At 43.8% G+C, this 16,722-nt stretch overlaps 1 protein-coding gene across 1 annotated transcript in view; it reads left to right on the forward strand.

The window, feature by feature from the left end:
- Nucleotides 1-11,086, forward strand: part of DWA1 (DWD (DDB1-binding WD40 protein) hypersensitive to ABA 1) — a 76,969-nt gene extending 65,883 nt beyond the window's left edge. Inside the window, exon 13 of the mRNA XM_087394588.1 lies at nucleotides 10,698-11,086. Coding sequence (XP_087250714.1) covers nucleotides 10,698-10,781 — 84 coding nt within the window. The 3' untranslated portion in view covers nucleotides 10,782-11,086. The remainder of the gene's footprint in view (nucleotides 1-10,697) is intronic.
- The last annotated feature ends 5,636 nt before the right edge of the window (nucleotides 11,087-16,722 follow it).

The raw sequence follows: 16,722 nt of genomic DNA on the forward strand, positions 1-16,722 counted from the left end.
ACCAGGGCTACTGTGACCCCCGTCGGTCGAGCTCCGACTCTAAACAAGGAGGGGATGTCCCCAAGTGTGATATGTGTGTCGACCCTTTGTCTGAGCTGTCGGGTCACAGGCTCTGGGTCACGGTTATGTCGAGGCCTTGTCTCGTGGGGGTCCATGTGATCTAGCTGAAGAACTCCGTGGTAGAGCTCTGAGAGGGATCAACCGAGGAAGAAGTCTGCTCGTGTCTTCGTGCTCGGAGTATTTCTAAGTGACTCATGAATGAAACGTGCCAAACACCGCTGGTCTGGATAGGAGAGGAAACGGGCCGAAATTCCATAACTATCCATGAAGTGGCAGTGGAAACACCCTCGGATCTCATAGTAAACAGGACACCTGAAGATGAAATGCTCCTCTGTCTCAACCTCCTGCATGTCACATAGTGTGCATATGCGCCTCTCCCTGGGTAGTCGCTCTGCTCTGCCGCTCTCGATGCGAAGTCTGTGTGAAGAGACCCGGAACTGCCCAAGAGAGATTCTCAATGAGTGGGGTAGGTGAATCTGCGTGTATCCTGGTGGGTCAATGAAACCCTCTGCTGTGATATGTAAGAAGTGATCTCTGTAGAAGCTAAGCTTCACTGGGAGTTCACTCGGTCCCAACCAAGTGTGAAATGTGTGTAGCTGTAGTAGATCCTGATTCCTCAAGGATAACCTGGTTGACCTCGTGTGATAGGAGGGGAGAAAACGAAGCATCCATGTTGTACTGGAAGGGAGGTAGTCTATCCATGTGGAGCCCCAGTCGCTCAAACCATTTCTCTGTACGTGCATACTAGCACCTCTGGTCCCCTCCTGCTGCAAGTGCCATAGAAGAGGATAGAGCTATCCATGGTAGCCTGCTACGCCCTGAGGTGTAATCCCCATATTCCGTAACTCGGTACAGATACGTGATGACCTGAAATGTAGCATCTAGCTGTAAAGGGGGTGACCCAAACCCAGCCTGAATGATCTGGTGAGGTACGGATGGCTTACCACGAATCATCCATGATAACATGGGAACCTGTAGCCGCTCCACACGAGCCCACTCTATATCCGACAAGTTTGGCCCCCAACAAGGGCTGCCGTACATCCCCGATGGGCGAACCAAGGAGTCAACAAGCAACCCCTTGGTGCGTGGATCCTGAAAGTGCGAGCGGAAGCACTGTCTCTCTAGTCTGGCCAATGAAGCATACCCTCTACTCAAGCGTGCCTACATTAGAAGATAACCCCAAGATAAGTGTATGATGAAACTATCTCAAGAGGTGACCTATCAAATGTGAACTGCTCTTGACGCATGATGGCTCGAGATGTATTGAAGATCATGACCTTGGTTTTACCTAGGTTGACCTTCAAATCATGAGACTCACAAAAGGACTGTAGTGCGTCTAGATGTCTCTGGAGCCCCTCTACCGAGGAAGAAAAGAGAGCCACGTCATTTGCGTAGAGGAATATCTGGATCAACATGCCCGCAAGAGAGCAACCTACACCCCCCTGTGTTTGCATCATTGTCTCAAGCTCGTCAATGTAGAGGCCAAACAAGGTAGGCGACAAAGGGCATCCTTGTTTGACCTTGATGGTGCTCATGATCTCGTCTGTCCACCCGGATCCTGCCTGAACTCCGCCTGAAACTCTCTCGTAAAGTGCCATGACAGCGCAAATGATCTCCTGGCCATAACCCAAGTCCTGTACGTGCCGTATGAGGCGGGCTCTCAAAACCATGTCAAATGCCTTGTGGAAATCCACAAAGCAATAATAAACTCTTTGTTTCCGTGCCCTCGCCTCCTCAATGATACATCTGAGCGTGAGAATGTGGTCCATGGTTCCATGATCACACCGGAATCCGGCCTGTCGTGCTGCTCTAAGTCCTCGACACTCTGCAAGTCTGCTAACCTCGGAGTCAAGTACTGATGCATAAATCTTGGACATGACATGTCCAATCATAATGGTCATGTAGTTCTCCGAGCTCATGGGATCCCCTACCTTGTGGATGGGTGAGATAGTGTTAATGGTCCAAGTGTGTGGAAACCCCAAACAAACAGCTTCATTAAAAAGCTTTGCTAAGATTGGGCTAGGAGGTTAATCCCATATGCAACGAACTCAGTGCATAACCCCTCATGATCCTTCGCTCGGCCATTATGAAGTTTCATTACGGCATCCTTTACCCCTCCTCTAGTGAAGAGGGTAGAGGATGTGGGGCAAGGCATGTGTGAGAGATTAGGGACTGGCTGATTTGGAATGTCATAGAGTGTGCGTGCATAATCAAACCAAATCTGAGTGTCAATGAGTAGCAAAGGGGACCGTCCTTCTAGAAATCTCCGCCAGAAGTCCTTAGAGTTGTTACTAAACAAAATGTTCAGTAGCTCCTCCTTGTTCCCACAAACAAAGTCTAGTTTCTTCCTCTGTACCAGTCTACGGTACTCGCGTAGCGTATGTGGTGTGCTCGGAAGACTGTTTTTGGTTTCGAATCTGAGCTGACGACGTAAAGCCTTACACTCTTGATCATCTTCCCTGGGGTCTTCAGACTAGCAAGCTGAGTGACAAGGGATTCCATATGATTCAAGTGAGCAAGAAGAGAGTCTTTATGCTTCATTTGCAGCTTGAAGAATTCCTGTCTGAGGAATACCTTTGAATTGATGATTTTGTTGCCGAATAAGTCTTCAAACTTAGCCCATAAGTCGTGAGCAGTGGAGTCAAAATCAAAATGATGAATAACTTCATTACCCAACCCCAAACCAATGAGAGAAATAGCTTTGTCATTCAAATTTTCCCAGTGTGCAATTTTCTTTTCATCTGATTGTGGTTTTTTCTCCTTGCCACTAACAACATGCCACACTCCATCTTTCATAAGTACAAGACACATCTTTGTTTGCCATGTAAGGAAGTTCTTACCATAAAACTTCTCGAACGAAACGGTAGTTGATTTGGAAGACTCCATGGTTGGAAAAGAGTAGAAATGAGAGTGTAACTATGGAAAGATCACCTTGGTAAGTTCTTCATGACCTGGAGCAGGTTTGGAACTTCTTCATGGCAGACAGAAGTAGAAAGACAGAAACTGTAAAATCAGCAGCAGCTCTAAGAGAATGACGGGCACCAACTTGCGGACAAAAGGAGCAAATGGCAGGCTGGAGCAGAGGTCAACGATGAAGAGGATGGACAGCTCCGTGTTGTGCTGGCTGCATCATGCTTGGGCTGTCAAATCATTGAGCTCAAGAACAAAATCCGCGCGCAGAAATAAAGTTCGTCACTCCTTGCAGGAGCTATAACTTTTCACACAAAACTCGAATTGCAATGATGTAAAAACGAAATTTATAGTACTCAAGGTCCTCTACAACTTTGCTGAAGACACAAAGTCGTGATTCTGCTTTCAAATCCGGATAGAAGCGTCACATTGTCCATAGGTCACAGAAAGAGCAACAAAAACAGCACCACTCCAGGACGTCTTTGTAGCTGAAGGAAGGAGAAGAGAGATGGCAGATCATGGCATGGTGAAGAGAGGCGGTGGTCGATGTAGATCACCTCCTCAAAAAGCTCCAAACAATGATGAGGCTAAGGGAGGGGAAACTAGAAAGGAAGGAGGAGAAATGAGTGCCTTCCAAGGAGAAGGGAGAGTAGCATCATTGGCCTCCCTCACCTCATCCTCTTGGAAGGAAAAGGGAAAGAGAGAGCAGGGCTAGGAACATGGCTCTGATACCACATGAAGGAACATGTGGTAAGCTATCTCTAGGAAAGGAAAGGAAAGATTGCAAGCATAATGGAAATGAACTCAAATGGAAGTAGGCAATAGTAATGAACCAAAATACTCACATGTAGATAGCTTGATGTTGACCGATATGAAAAGACTCAAGACAAGTACAACACTATATAGTGTGAGCCTCTAGACTCTAGAAAGTCACAATGCATATGGGATAATCTTTCATATGACATGTGGCACTGTCTAGGACTCACTAGACTATAAAATAAGTCGTAGGGACCAATACACACTACTCACTTTGACTTCATATTCTAACACTCTCTTCTCTGATGGATACTCATCTTAGTGACTTGTGGCATTCTCGAGATTGTGGAGTGGGACTAAACCCCCAAATTATGAGCAATTCTGACTGGGAAGGTGATCCAATCAGAAGAAGTTTGACAGCAGAGAGTAAGTGTACCCTTGGTCCAGGAGTGTTTCTCGTCGAGCAGCAAGAAGCAGCCAGCCTTGTCATCCTCAAAGGCTGTGTCACAGGGACGTGAAAAGTGATGTAAAGTATCTTCGTAACTCAACCTACGCTTAACCCGAGATTAATCATGGTTAAGTGTTGTAATGGTTTGGCCGTGAGGGACTGGCTAGAGGAAGTGCACACTTCCTAGAAGTTCCTAGGGACAAAGTCTTGGTGTACCACTAGGTCCTAGGGGCAAGGAAAAGGCTTTAAAAGAGGGGTCTAAAAGTTGGGCCCAAGGACAACCAACGTTGTCCTTGGTATGGGGGTTAGGATTTTGATGAAGGGGAAAATGACAAGAAGGAGGTGTCATTTGTCATGCATGTGTATGCATGCCCTTCCCCCACCTTCCATCTCTCTCCCCTCACTCTCCTAGAGGTGCAGGATGTTGTGCAGTTTTGGAGTTCTTTCAAACCTGTTTCCAGCCATTTTAAGCCTGTTTCCAGCTGTTCCAAGGCTAGTACGCACGGCTAGGAAGTGCTAGAGGTCATTTTTCAACTTTCTAAGAATTTTTGTACAGAATGTGTGGACGTCCATACGTTTGTACAAAATCCATACGGACGTGTACAGAAGAGCCAAGGGTTCAACAGGTCAAGTACCATTACAGCTACTCGAAATGCGTCAAGAAGCAATGACGGTATCTGAGGAATAAGCATCAGCTAACTCTGTGCCAGCAACAGTGGTAAGACAGAGGATGCAAGCGTTATCCGTAATGATTGGGCATAAAGCGTCTGTAGGTGGCTTTTTAAGTCCGCTGTCAAATCCCAGGGCTCAACCTTGGACAGGTGGTGGAAACTATTGAGCTGGAGTATGATAGGGGCAGAGGGAATTTCCAGTTGAGCGGTGAAATACGTAGAGATCGGAAAGAACACTGAAGGCGAAGGCACTCTGTTGGGCCGACACTGACACTGAGAGACGAAAGCTAGGGGAGCGAATGGGATTAGATACCCCAGTAGTCCTAGCCATAAACGATGGATACTAAGCGTTGGTTGCCTCCAGCAGGTGCCCGGGGTTGTCTTTTCCTGTTCTGGACCTTTCTGCACGTGTTTTTAGCTGCATGGTGGCTTCCAGAGCTGTTTTGGACCAGTGCAGGGTGCAGGAGGAACTTTCCCTACTGCTTTTGGCATGCTCTCTTAGGACTCAAGCATAGATCTCGAGGCAATGTCATAGGTTTGGTTAGCAGTCATCTATTTTGCATGTTTGTCCATATGGTCTGTCCGGTTTGTCGTAGGTTTGTCCTTCTGGTTTGTGTGTCCAATTTACGCCCATCATAGATGTGTCCATCCCAGTCTCTTTATCTCTGTTAGTCCATGCTTGTATGGCAGCTAAGGAAGAGGATAAACGGGAAAATAAGCTCCAAAGAAGAGAGAAAGAAGGGCTTTGGTGAGGTGGCAACCTGTGCTGATGTGTCAGATAGGGCCTACGTGGCACCTTGACTTTGTCAATGCTGATGTGGAGTCAATGATGACTACTAGATTGCTGATGTGCTAGAAGTCCCAATGTTACCTAATCGCTTTGCATTCTTGCATCCTCATCATACCAACCATTCGGGAGACACAAAGTAAACTAGAGATGAGAGTCTCTGCTAGAGCTAAGACCCGTCCTCCAAGGGTGCCCACAAAGGAAGCCTACTCATTGATGTATATCCCAAAAGGGAAGGGAGGGGGGTGCAAAATTGAAGGCACCCCTACATCACACCAATGCTACTAATCACCTCCTCTAACATCCCTTGTGAAGTAAGGACTCTGCCCACCACTCTCTTCGATACAGACATAACGGACAATGCAAATGTGTTTTCTCCATAGATGAAACCAGACAAAAACCTCTCACAAGTTTGTACAGTCTTATCTTTTCAACAAATTTCAGCATCTGAGGTCACCACAAACCTCACTGAAGGCACACCATTTGTTTTGATTTGCTATAAGGCCATACTCATTGTATCTTTTTCTTGAGCCACACCGTTCAGAGGTGTCTTTTGCGCTCTGTCATATCCACAAGCACCACGCATTGAGAGCTTGTGAAGACACATTGTTTGTGTGTAGTTGCGTCATCATCAAGAACCATCCTTACATTTGTATACCAAAGTTCATCAATTAGTTGATCCTCTATTCTTATAGAGAAGGGCAATACACATTGCCAGTTGTATTACGTGGGCCCTATTATACCCACTTGATCCTCGGCATCAAGTGCTGCCCTTATGTAATCATCTCATACCGTATTATCCTCTCACACTAAAAGAAGGGCTTACGATAAGATCCTCTTTCACTGAGAGACAAGCACTAGCTGTCTGGATTCGAGGGGGAGCATCATTATCATTCTTGATCGACCTCTAATAAAGGTAAGGGATTAAGCCTTGTTTCTATTTGGTATCTAGTTCAATTGTGCTTCAATTATAAAGTATTAACCGCTTGCCTAGGTGTCATTACTTTCATTTGATTGATCTGTTTGTTAAGGCACAATGAGTCAGACCAATGAATGTCCTCTTCTAGAAAGCGTTAGGTTGGATGGAATCAACTATTGCATCTAAGCTTGAGAATATTCTAGAAGCTGGAAACTTGTGGGATATTATTGATGGGACTAAAAATCGTCCAAGAGAGAATTATGGGGTTACAATGAGAAGAGCCAATAGGTCCAGTGGGGAGGGGGAGGGGGGAAGCTTCTTAATAGCCTCTTCTAAGGCCTTTGCACATTATTTGAGCACCCATGGCGATGTATGAGAGAGTAACCGGCTGAGCGCACACCACCTAGGGGGGCGTCATAGAAAGTGTACAGCACCATTGGGTTGAAAGAGGGGTGTCCCTAATCTCTCTACATTGATGAGATGGCTTCTTTGTGTGGATGCAGTCAGATCGACCCTGGCACAAACTCTCATACCTCTTTAACTCTACTTTGATGGCGTGGTGTTGATCTCCAGCATGATAGAGGCACTATACATGCATTTGGCAGCTCTATAGACTGTTGGTGAGAGTTGGGACATGAAGGTCAACCTAGGTAAAACCAAGGTGATGATTTTCAATACCAATGAGACTCAGTTTCAGCGCGACTCATGATCCCTTCACCCTCAGGCGAGAACCAGTTGAGATACTCCAATCCTATGTATACTTGGGATGCATTTTCGCATGTCCCAAGTTTACTATGAAACCGGCAACATAGGCACACTTGACCAGGATTCATGCCTCATTGTCAAGACTAGAGAGGTAGTGCTTCCAAGCACACCTCCACCATGTAAAAACAAAGTCTCCTTTTCAACTCTCTAGTCTGACTAGCTGCTATATATGCAAGGGACGTTTAATCGTAGAGGTAAGCTAATGCATCTTTTGCTGTGTCAGACGCAAGAAGAGGGGACATCTAGCAAGTACTTATATGGAGGTAAATGATATATTGGCATGCTGTATGACTGGAACCATAGGGTGGCTCATGCGTACCAACACTGCTCATTGCAAGCTGCCTAGATGATGAGGGAGCTCTCCAAGGTGGTATTTGTCTGCCCATGTTTGTTATGCTTGTCTGACTTGGTCTGAGTAGTGGTGATCTGGAATGAGGTATCCGTGTGAAGGAGCCTCGCCACCACTGCAAACTTGGCCAAGATAACGTCATGTGGAGTGCATCTCTTCCCTTGAATCCTACAAGAGAGCCCACTCACTCTCTTTGAGATGGGATGACCTATGGCAGGTTTAGGTTTACAGGCCCCTATGAAGAAGACAATGATCTCTTGTTGTTGGGGACTGTGTCATGCAGCGGGCCTCATGACCCTAGATCTGAATTGGGTGATCTCGTGTACAAAATAACGCAGCGCATCTGTGATTGGGATAGTTAATGACTCCGCCATATGCTCATGTCCTTGAGTGAAAGAACAGTAATATCTCCCCGGGATCTCATAATACCTGGGACATGGCATCAGGCCATGCTCCTCAGTCTCTACCTTTCACGTGTCGCAAAGAGTGCAAAGTCTCCCAAGTCTCTATGAGCTGTGTGGCTGCAATCTCACGTCTGGCCTCAATCTAGAATCTGTGGGATGAGGTTTTGAGCTGGCCCATGGTCATCTTTACCATGCAGGATAGCCCAGGCTGCATACAGATACACATCTCATGCCACATGGGAGGCAGGATAAGAAGAGAGGGAAGGCTGTGCTCGGTGCGATACCTACAAGAGGTCGAAATATTCAGCTTTTATTGCCTGCTATGAGAGGGTTTCAGCTTTTATTGCCTGCTATGAGAGGGTTTCAGGACCTTGCCACAACCCATTGGGTACTCAAAAAATAGACAATAAGCCTTGTCTATGATTAAGATGAGGAGAGTGGGATTCCATTTGATGTAGTCATGCAGTGCACACCTGCAAGGCCCTACTTTAAGAGGCTGATTACATCCTTGTTTTGACGAGGACATGACCACTTACGGAGAATGCCTCTTAAAGCCTTACTCTAGATAGGCAAGGGTTGGAACCACTTCGTCCACCATACAGGTTGCTGAGATTTACTTGAGTGGATCCTCATAGTAGTCCACCTGGTTGTCCAAGGGTGATGACGGCCAGGCGCCCAAGTCTTTGTGGACAAGATTCAGGAGCCTATGGCTTTTCAAAGACAAACTATAGACATACTTCAAAGACATGTGCTAAGGTGTCCAATGCCCCTATTTGAATGTATCTGCTTTATGCAAATACATAACCATAAAGCAAGCGTTTTCCATAGTTCCAATCAAAAGTTTGGAGAATTTAAAGCATGATACGTTTGCGTGTCACAAGCCAAAATACCGTAGTCCAGAACATACTTGGCCTAACCCTAAGCCCCTTGCTAGCCCTCCCAGCAAAGCAAAAACACCACTTTCAAATAACATATTTTAAAATGCAGATGTATAAAAATTCAAACTGATGATCTATATTCATGATTCGTTATTCTTACAGCTTGTAGGCTACAGCCTACAGTGTACAAAGAATGACCAAGTCTTGAGATTCTGAAGCTAATACTACGTTTTTGAAGCTCCGAAGTGCAACAGGGCAGCATGTTTTGGTGATAAGAAGCAGCTAAAATGAAACAGGACCCAAATGTAGGTCTTAGGTCAATTCTACACGTTTGCAAACACTTGTCTCATGAAACATACGAGTATTTTATTTTTATTTTTATTATTTTCTGAAAGTGGTTTGGGGGGGGGGGGGCATTTTCCTGGGGCTGCGTGTTTTTAAAGACACACATACCAGATTTTGTGTCAGATGAAGCATTGAGGTGTTCGAAAGATATTAATAAAGGTTCCATAATTCTGTCTCTTGCACAATAAATCCAAAAAGTCTCTAGGATACCCATCATTCTTTTTTATATTTCAGGGATTTTAAGAGAATGTCTCCTTTCAGACTTCAGTGCAGCCTTAATGTTGAACCCCTCGTCCTTTGTCTCGTTAATGTCTCCCGTTTGGAGAGCCATATGTTACTCAGTCTCTTGCAAGTAGACTTTGGCAGGAAGAATGAATGATGGAAGGTTCTTTCCTCATGAATTTAATGGTGAGACTTTCCTATCGTCTTATTTGTTCAATAACCTGTCCAAACAAGACTGGTAGTTGTCTTTGGAGAATCTGTGTGTGTTCCAAACATCTTTTAACTTGTGTCTGGAGTGTTCTTCTGCAAGCTGGTGAACTGAAAGTGTCTAGATTGTAAGAGTGTTCCTCTATGGTTGCCTGGAGGGAGACACTGTCACATGGCATCTAGCATAACACCAGTTTGCAAATATTTGTGAATTGACAATTATATCAAAACTACTTTGTACATATTTTGGGGCATCTATCCAATATCTCCCCCATTGTTTTATGTTAACATTTGTAGAAATTTTCAATGACGAAAAGATGGGGGCAACCACTGGGCCTCTGAGGTCCTCCCGTAACTGGGCTCACTGGAGAGTCCTGTTAGGGGTCATAGATGTTTCTTAGCAAGCATCATTGAACTAAGTAACTCAAGTTGTAGGGCTCTTCCTCCGAGGATATACTGCCGGGAGTAGCATTTTTTGAACAAATGACAGTACCATGCAAAATTCTGGACAACTGCTTGCTTCAAAATTAAGCCCTTTGTCCCACAGGAGGGGATTAGTTGTCTACCCTCGTCCACTCGTACCATGTGTGAAAGATGCACCTGTTTGTATGAGGATACTTCTTAGGACGTGAACATCTCAGTAAGGCATCTGCATAAACATTTCATTTACTCTGGGCAGAAGATTTGACTTCATATCTGTTTTCTTATGAATAAAATATCACCAGCAGCAGAAGTGTAATGTTATAAAGATTGTGTCTTGCAGTACAACTCATAAGCACAATCCTTGTTATAGAGTGCATTCTTTTTGTGAAGGGTGAAGGGTGCACATGCAGCTCAAAAGGTCCAATAAAGGTTGTAGAGCATATCTAGATTGAGTTGCTAAGGACTGCAGTGCATCAGTTGTGCTCGTTAGAAGACTTTAGCACATCTTCAAGTGTGTTCTGCTTAGCTAATGTCAGATATAATTTTGCTGCAGGTGACACTGGTAGGTGGTTACGGTGGTCTTGTGGACCTAATATCAGAGTTTGGGAGCCATATTTGCAGATTTCGATGCAAATAAGACATTGGCCAGGCTCTTCAATTATTGCTATCAATTCTGTCAACAAGAGTAGATATTGCATGTTTCTTCCTCTGTTTCATCAACAAAAGCGCTCAAGCATTTCTTGGCATCTAATTGTTGTAAACACTGGAATCTTAAGAGTATCTTGTTCTTCAAAGAAATGCCGAGTGATTAAAGTTATCTTTGTGGTCCTTTTACGAGGTTTATCACATGGTTTTGTTGCATATACAATGGTTTCATGATACTATGGTGCTAGTCGTACGGGAGATGGTCCTTTCTGGTTTCGTATGAGCATGAAGCTCAGAGACAGATCTTTAAAAATGAAACGTGTAACTTAGCAACTTTCCCATAGCAGAGCTCAATAATTTTATTGCGTCTAGCTATGAAGTATAGCATAGTAAGTTAACAGAGGAAAATAGTTTATATTTACAAATACGAAGGGCACAATAATTGTATTACGTGTAACTGAGAAGAAATGTACTAAGCTAACAGGAGAATAAGTGGGAAAAGAGTTTATCTTTTCAAATAAGAAGAGCAAGAGTTTCATACATGGAGCTAACTACCTATGCAAAAATGAAAAGACAAGGAGTCGGAAGATTAGCTGGCAAGGATGTGGTACTTGGAAATAAGTTTAGGAAGCCAACCCTATAATAACTGCAAGTCATTTTATCTCTTGAAATCCAAGTTCATTGAAATCAATAATGAAAAGCACACAACAAAAGCAGTTCATAGGCTTGGAAATGCTGTTATTACTTGGGAAAAACTAGACTACTCACCAACCATCATCACATTTCTAACTTGTAGGTGCTTTTGGAAGAAAATATATACATGAGAACATCCATCTAGGATGTTATTTGTGAATTAACAAGCTAAATTCTTGTAGAATTTTTAGATGACTAAGCAAACAAGGGGTTTGGCTAGTGTGTTGGTTGTAGTACCCCAGTAGAAGCCATTTGGTCTAGTAATGACAAAGATTTTCTTATTCTCTTCACCTTTAGAGGGAGTCCTATGCACTGATGAACCATGGTGGAATGGATATTCCCCCCCATCCACGCGTTGGTGGACCAACCCACTCCAGTTGAGCCTTTGGTTGCTACGCCTCCTTTGGGGGATGAGGCGCTCTCCTGGTGCACCCCTTCTCAAGGAGAGGGGTTACGTGGCAGCAATGTTACTTCTCCTCTGCACGCAAAGTGTTCCTAGTGCTCGAAGGCGGAAAAGAAGCCACCAAAGGCTTAGCCTTTAGTGGCATGGCTGTGAGAATACCAATAAAAATTAGCATTGCTATAGGGATTTTGTTGGGAATGAGAGCAAAATAACTGTGTCAACTACATCGGGAAGGTAGGAGGGCCAATGATGAAAAGCATCAATCGTTTGAGATTGCAACTTCTACCCTTAGGAGTGCAAGGTCATCTTTTGTATGCGCCTCAAACTTCAGAAATTATTGTAAAGGTAGAGAATAGAGATAAGTAATTCACATGAATTTTTTGAATTGCTACCTGCTTTCGCTTTTCGAGGGTGACACCTTCGCACGTGAGGATGTGATATGCTATGAGAGCAGATCCCTATTCTCCAATAATGATAGCATTGCGTAGGTAAGCGTTCCCATCCTCAAAAGAAACTTCGTGAACCTCACTCAGCCATGGTAGAGGCTTTCACAGTATTATTTTGCCCTCTTGTTCGTCAATGTCATATTTGGTTTAACGGCCTCCAGAGTAGAGAGTGCATAAGAGAAGAACATACGAGAAGAACGTCTTTTTAGACAAAAAGTTACAGCAAACCAAAATGAACGGCCTAAACAAATGAGAAAATAAAAAGTTGATTAGTGAGCAAAAGAATCAGCACAAGGCCATTGTAGAAGTACCCAACTGACAGAGCAAATGCCAACAGCCTACTACGACAAGCCGTTCTAGTAAATCTTAGGCCATTTCTTTTCCATGTTTTGGGCTACGAGGGTGGTTGCCAAATTTCTATAAATGAGATACGTTTTTCCATCGCCGGTAAGACACAATTCCGCATTTACAAATGCTAAGAGGTCCACGAGGCGCAGAAGGAAAGCCTAGTATCAGGTAGTGCACATGATCATAACTGATAAGGATACAAACAATAAGCCGCGGAGAGAGAGAGACCTTATAAACATTTTACTATGAAGTTTATTTATTGGGAATGTTTATATTGTTTATTAGCAATGTTTATATTGTTTGTTAGCAATGGCTCTTCTAGAGATAGTGCTTAAGGAATGTTTATATTGTTTGTTAGCAATGGCTCTCCTAGAGACAGTGCTTACGGATCGAGTAAGGGCGTAGGTGTTTTTTGAATTTTTGAAATTCAAAAGTTGTATTTTTGGGTGAGTGAACTCCCCTTTTGGGTAAGTTCATCCCACCATGCTTTTTTGCTTCCACCATTCTTTTCCAACTTGCCTCTCCCTTCCCTCCCTCCTCTCCTTTGCTCAATGGTGCCGGGCTTCGCTCCTCTTGAGCAGAGCTTGACTCCACATGCATCGTCCCTGCTTTTTTCTATGGACTCCACTTTTGTTCAATCTACGTCTTTCAATTATTGCTCGTCGCTTTGGCTCACTATTGAACTTGTTTTGCGACACGTGTAGATTTGTACTTACCGTCGATTGTGAGCTTGCGCATTTTGTTGACCATGCCATTAAAGGCTACGGGGAGGTAGGTATAGCTACATTCCTTATATGGAACATAGATGTGACAATTTTAGTAGCACGATTACATTTAGATGACCCAGTTTGCCAATCCATAGAAAAGAGGAATGCGGCATCATCACGAGAATATGAATGGAGATTGGCCTATAGATGAGGGTGGTGGGCTATACAGGCTTTCCCATGAGATGGAGGAAGCAATAAGAAGCTTTTGGAAAGGTGCAACTTGCGGAAGGATGATGATCCATATTTGATTGTGGATTTGGAGCACTCATCATAAATCAATTTGGCAAATTTTCTTTGTGCAACCTTGTGAGGGTAGCAAGGACAGTGTATATCTATTTCATTAGGGGAGAATTGGGGTCTCAAAAGGGCCTCATAAGAAATTGATTAAGAAATGGATTAAGTTAATTACAAGTGAACCACTATGGTAACCCATGGGCTAAGGGCCCCTTAGCATATACTCAACTGAAATGGTTTGAAATTGATCAACCTTGGCCTTTGGATGGAGATGGGTGGTGGATCAAAGGCCTAGGATGGCTTTGGTGGGCTCCAAGTGGCAAGATCTGACAAGGGGAGGGCAAGCTTTGACTTTGTGGAGGCCTCATTAAGAGGGAAAAGGTGCCTTTTCATGTGCACCCTTGATCTAGATCCAAGGTCAATGGCCAAGATTGAGGCCCTTTGCCTCTCTTAACGCCCACGGTTGCTTTCTTTCCTTCCCTCATTGTTTCTCCGTGCCCGCAGCTACTTGCTTCCCTCCCTCTCGTCGCGACCGCTTTCTTCCCTCCCTCTCTCTTTCTTCCTCTCCCGCTCTTCTTCCCTTCCTCTCTCTTTCTCCCTCTCCCCCCACCTTCCTTTTCTCTGCCCCTCTCTCTCTCTCTTCTCTCTCAATTTCTCTCTCTTAGCTTTTTACAAAAAGTAAACATAAACTTAAATTTTTCATACGTGGCTGAAAGTTTTGTAGATAGGATGTAGATTCTCCATGCTCCTTGCTCCTTCTTTGTCTTTTGCTCCAATTGATTGAGATAAGAATGAATGAAGGGAAAAAGACCTTTTTATACATTTATAGGTCAAATTAAGATTTTCCTTCCCCTTCTTGTACGGATAGAAAATTTACGCAAGTTTTGGGAGGCGAGATTTTTTTGACTAGGCGAGCTTTTTTCAAGAAAATCAAATTAGGCAAGCTTTTTCTAGATTTATCACAGTGCCTTAGGCGAGCATTTTGATTCATTTCTCACATTTGCATGAGCAGACATTTTCTGAACTCTTTATGCAGATGTTTCTTTTGGATCAATAACAACACATACATGTACACATTTATCTCCCATGGGTGCTATCATTCATTAATATCATTTGTATCAATGTTGCATAGGTGGGAAACGGCCAATAACCCTACAAAAAGTATTGTATCGTTGTCACCCAATTATGAAAATAATGTATTGCGAACAACATCATCTAAAATTCCTACCACTACCTTTGAGATATATCCTTTACTTCAAAAAAATGCACCCCTTCTTTTTTATCCCTTAGCTTGTGGGCATAATACTTTTAGAAAGTAATAAAATGCAGGATGAACATTGCATTGCTTGAGGGCATAATACTTTTAGAAAAACGAAATCATCACTGGATTGCATAACTCTTTCACATCAAAGTGTCATTCATGGATGCTAGTTCGCCATCATGGACCACATAAAAACATGTCTGGGGTAAGTTCAAGATGTAAAAAGCTAAAATTCACAGCCTACTCCTCTCCCTCACCCTCGTTTCTTACAATTGCCATAGACATGGGTCATCGAAATGCGTCAAGCAGAGTGTCATCCCTCTCAAGCGAGACACAATGTCTCTCCAAATCCTGCACATGCACCCCACATATTTCCAGTCCTAGCCAAGGCATCGATGACTACATCTTCTTTCTTTGTGAATGCATCTAACAAAAACCTGCATGACAACAATAAACACAACATTTATATTAGCATGCACATTCCCCGCATTGTTAATTGACATGAAGAAAGATGTCATGCATTACCTGCCAAGACCAACTTGCCTCTCCACACCACCCTGAATGTATCCACTACCATATCCTGTTGAAAGCACATTTTCTTACCACTTGCATTCATGTATCCAACCGAACCCACGATGGCAGATGTCCTCTCCCATGATCCTCTTTGCTTTCTTCAGGGTAAATGTGCGGGCCACACAATTCTTGCAAAGAAATCTCCTAGTGCACCCCTTCTCAAGGAGAGGGGTTACGTGGCAGCAATGTTACTTCTCCTCTACACCAAGAGAGTTTTTGATGCTCGAAGGCGGAGCAGCCACCAAAGGTTTAGCCTTTAGTGGCATGGCTCTGAGAATACCAATAAAAATCAGTGTTGCCACAGGGATTTTGTTGGGAATGAGAGCAAAATAAATGTGTCAACTACATTGGGATGGTAGGAGGGCCAATGACGCAAAGCGATAATCCTTTAAAGATAAGTAATTCACATGAATTTCTTGAATTGCTACCTGCTTTCTCTTTGTGAGGGTGACCATCCCCTCACCTTCGCACGTGAGGATGTGATATGCTATGAGAGCAGATCCCTAATCTCCCAGAAGGACAGCATTGCCTAGGTAAGTGTTCCCATCCTCAAAAGAAACTTCATGAACCTCACTAAGCCATGGTAGAGGCTTTCATAGTATTGTTCTGCCCTCTTGTTTCTCAGGGCCATATTTATTCACGGCCTCTAGAGTAGAGAGTGCATCAGTGAAGAACAAACGAGAAAAACATCTTTTTAGACAGAAAGTTACAGCAAACCAAAATGAACGCCTTAAACAAATGAGAAAATAAAAAGTTGATTAGTGAGCAAAAGAACCAAACTCTTGGCTTTGCAAGGGGAGAATGTAGTGCCATTCTCCCCTTTGCAAGTGTAGTGCCCTTCCTCACAAACTCCAATGAGTATGTAGAGAATGGTATTAGTGCCATTCTCCCCATCCCATGAGGTTGTGGAGCTCCTCATTGCAATGGTGACCAAAATGGAACTAGTGCCATAAACCCCATTGCAAGTGGATAATGGCACTAGTGCTATTCTCCCCATTGCAATGGAGAGAGTCATATTCTCACCATTTGCAATGGCGAGAGTGCCATTCTTCTACCACAATATTTTCTTCACAATTGAGAATGGATTCCTCCTTTGCAAATGCAAAATCTTGTCTTTGCAAGTGGAGAATGACACTAGTGCCATTCTCCTACTTGCAAGTGCTTGCAAGTGTAGAATGGTACTAGTTTCATTGGTATTGGTGCCATTC

The sequence above is a fragment of the Dipteris shenzhenensis genome, chromosome 23 (assembly GCF_047967505.1).
Source record: "Dipteris shenzhenensis isolate YYH24624 ecotype China chromosome 23, Dip_SZ_1.0, whole genome shotgun sequence".
Classification (NCBI taxonomy): Eukaryota; Viridiplantae; Streptophyta; class Polypodiopsida; order Gleicheniales; family Dipteridaceae; genus Dipteris; species Dipteris shenzhenensis.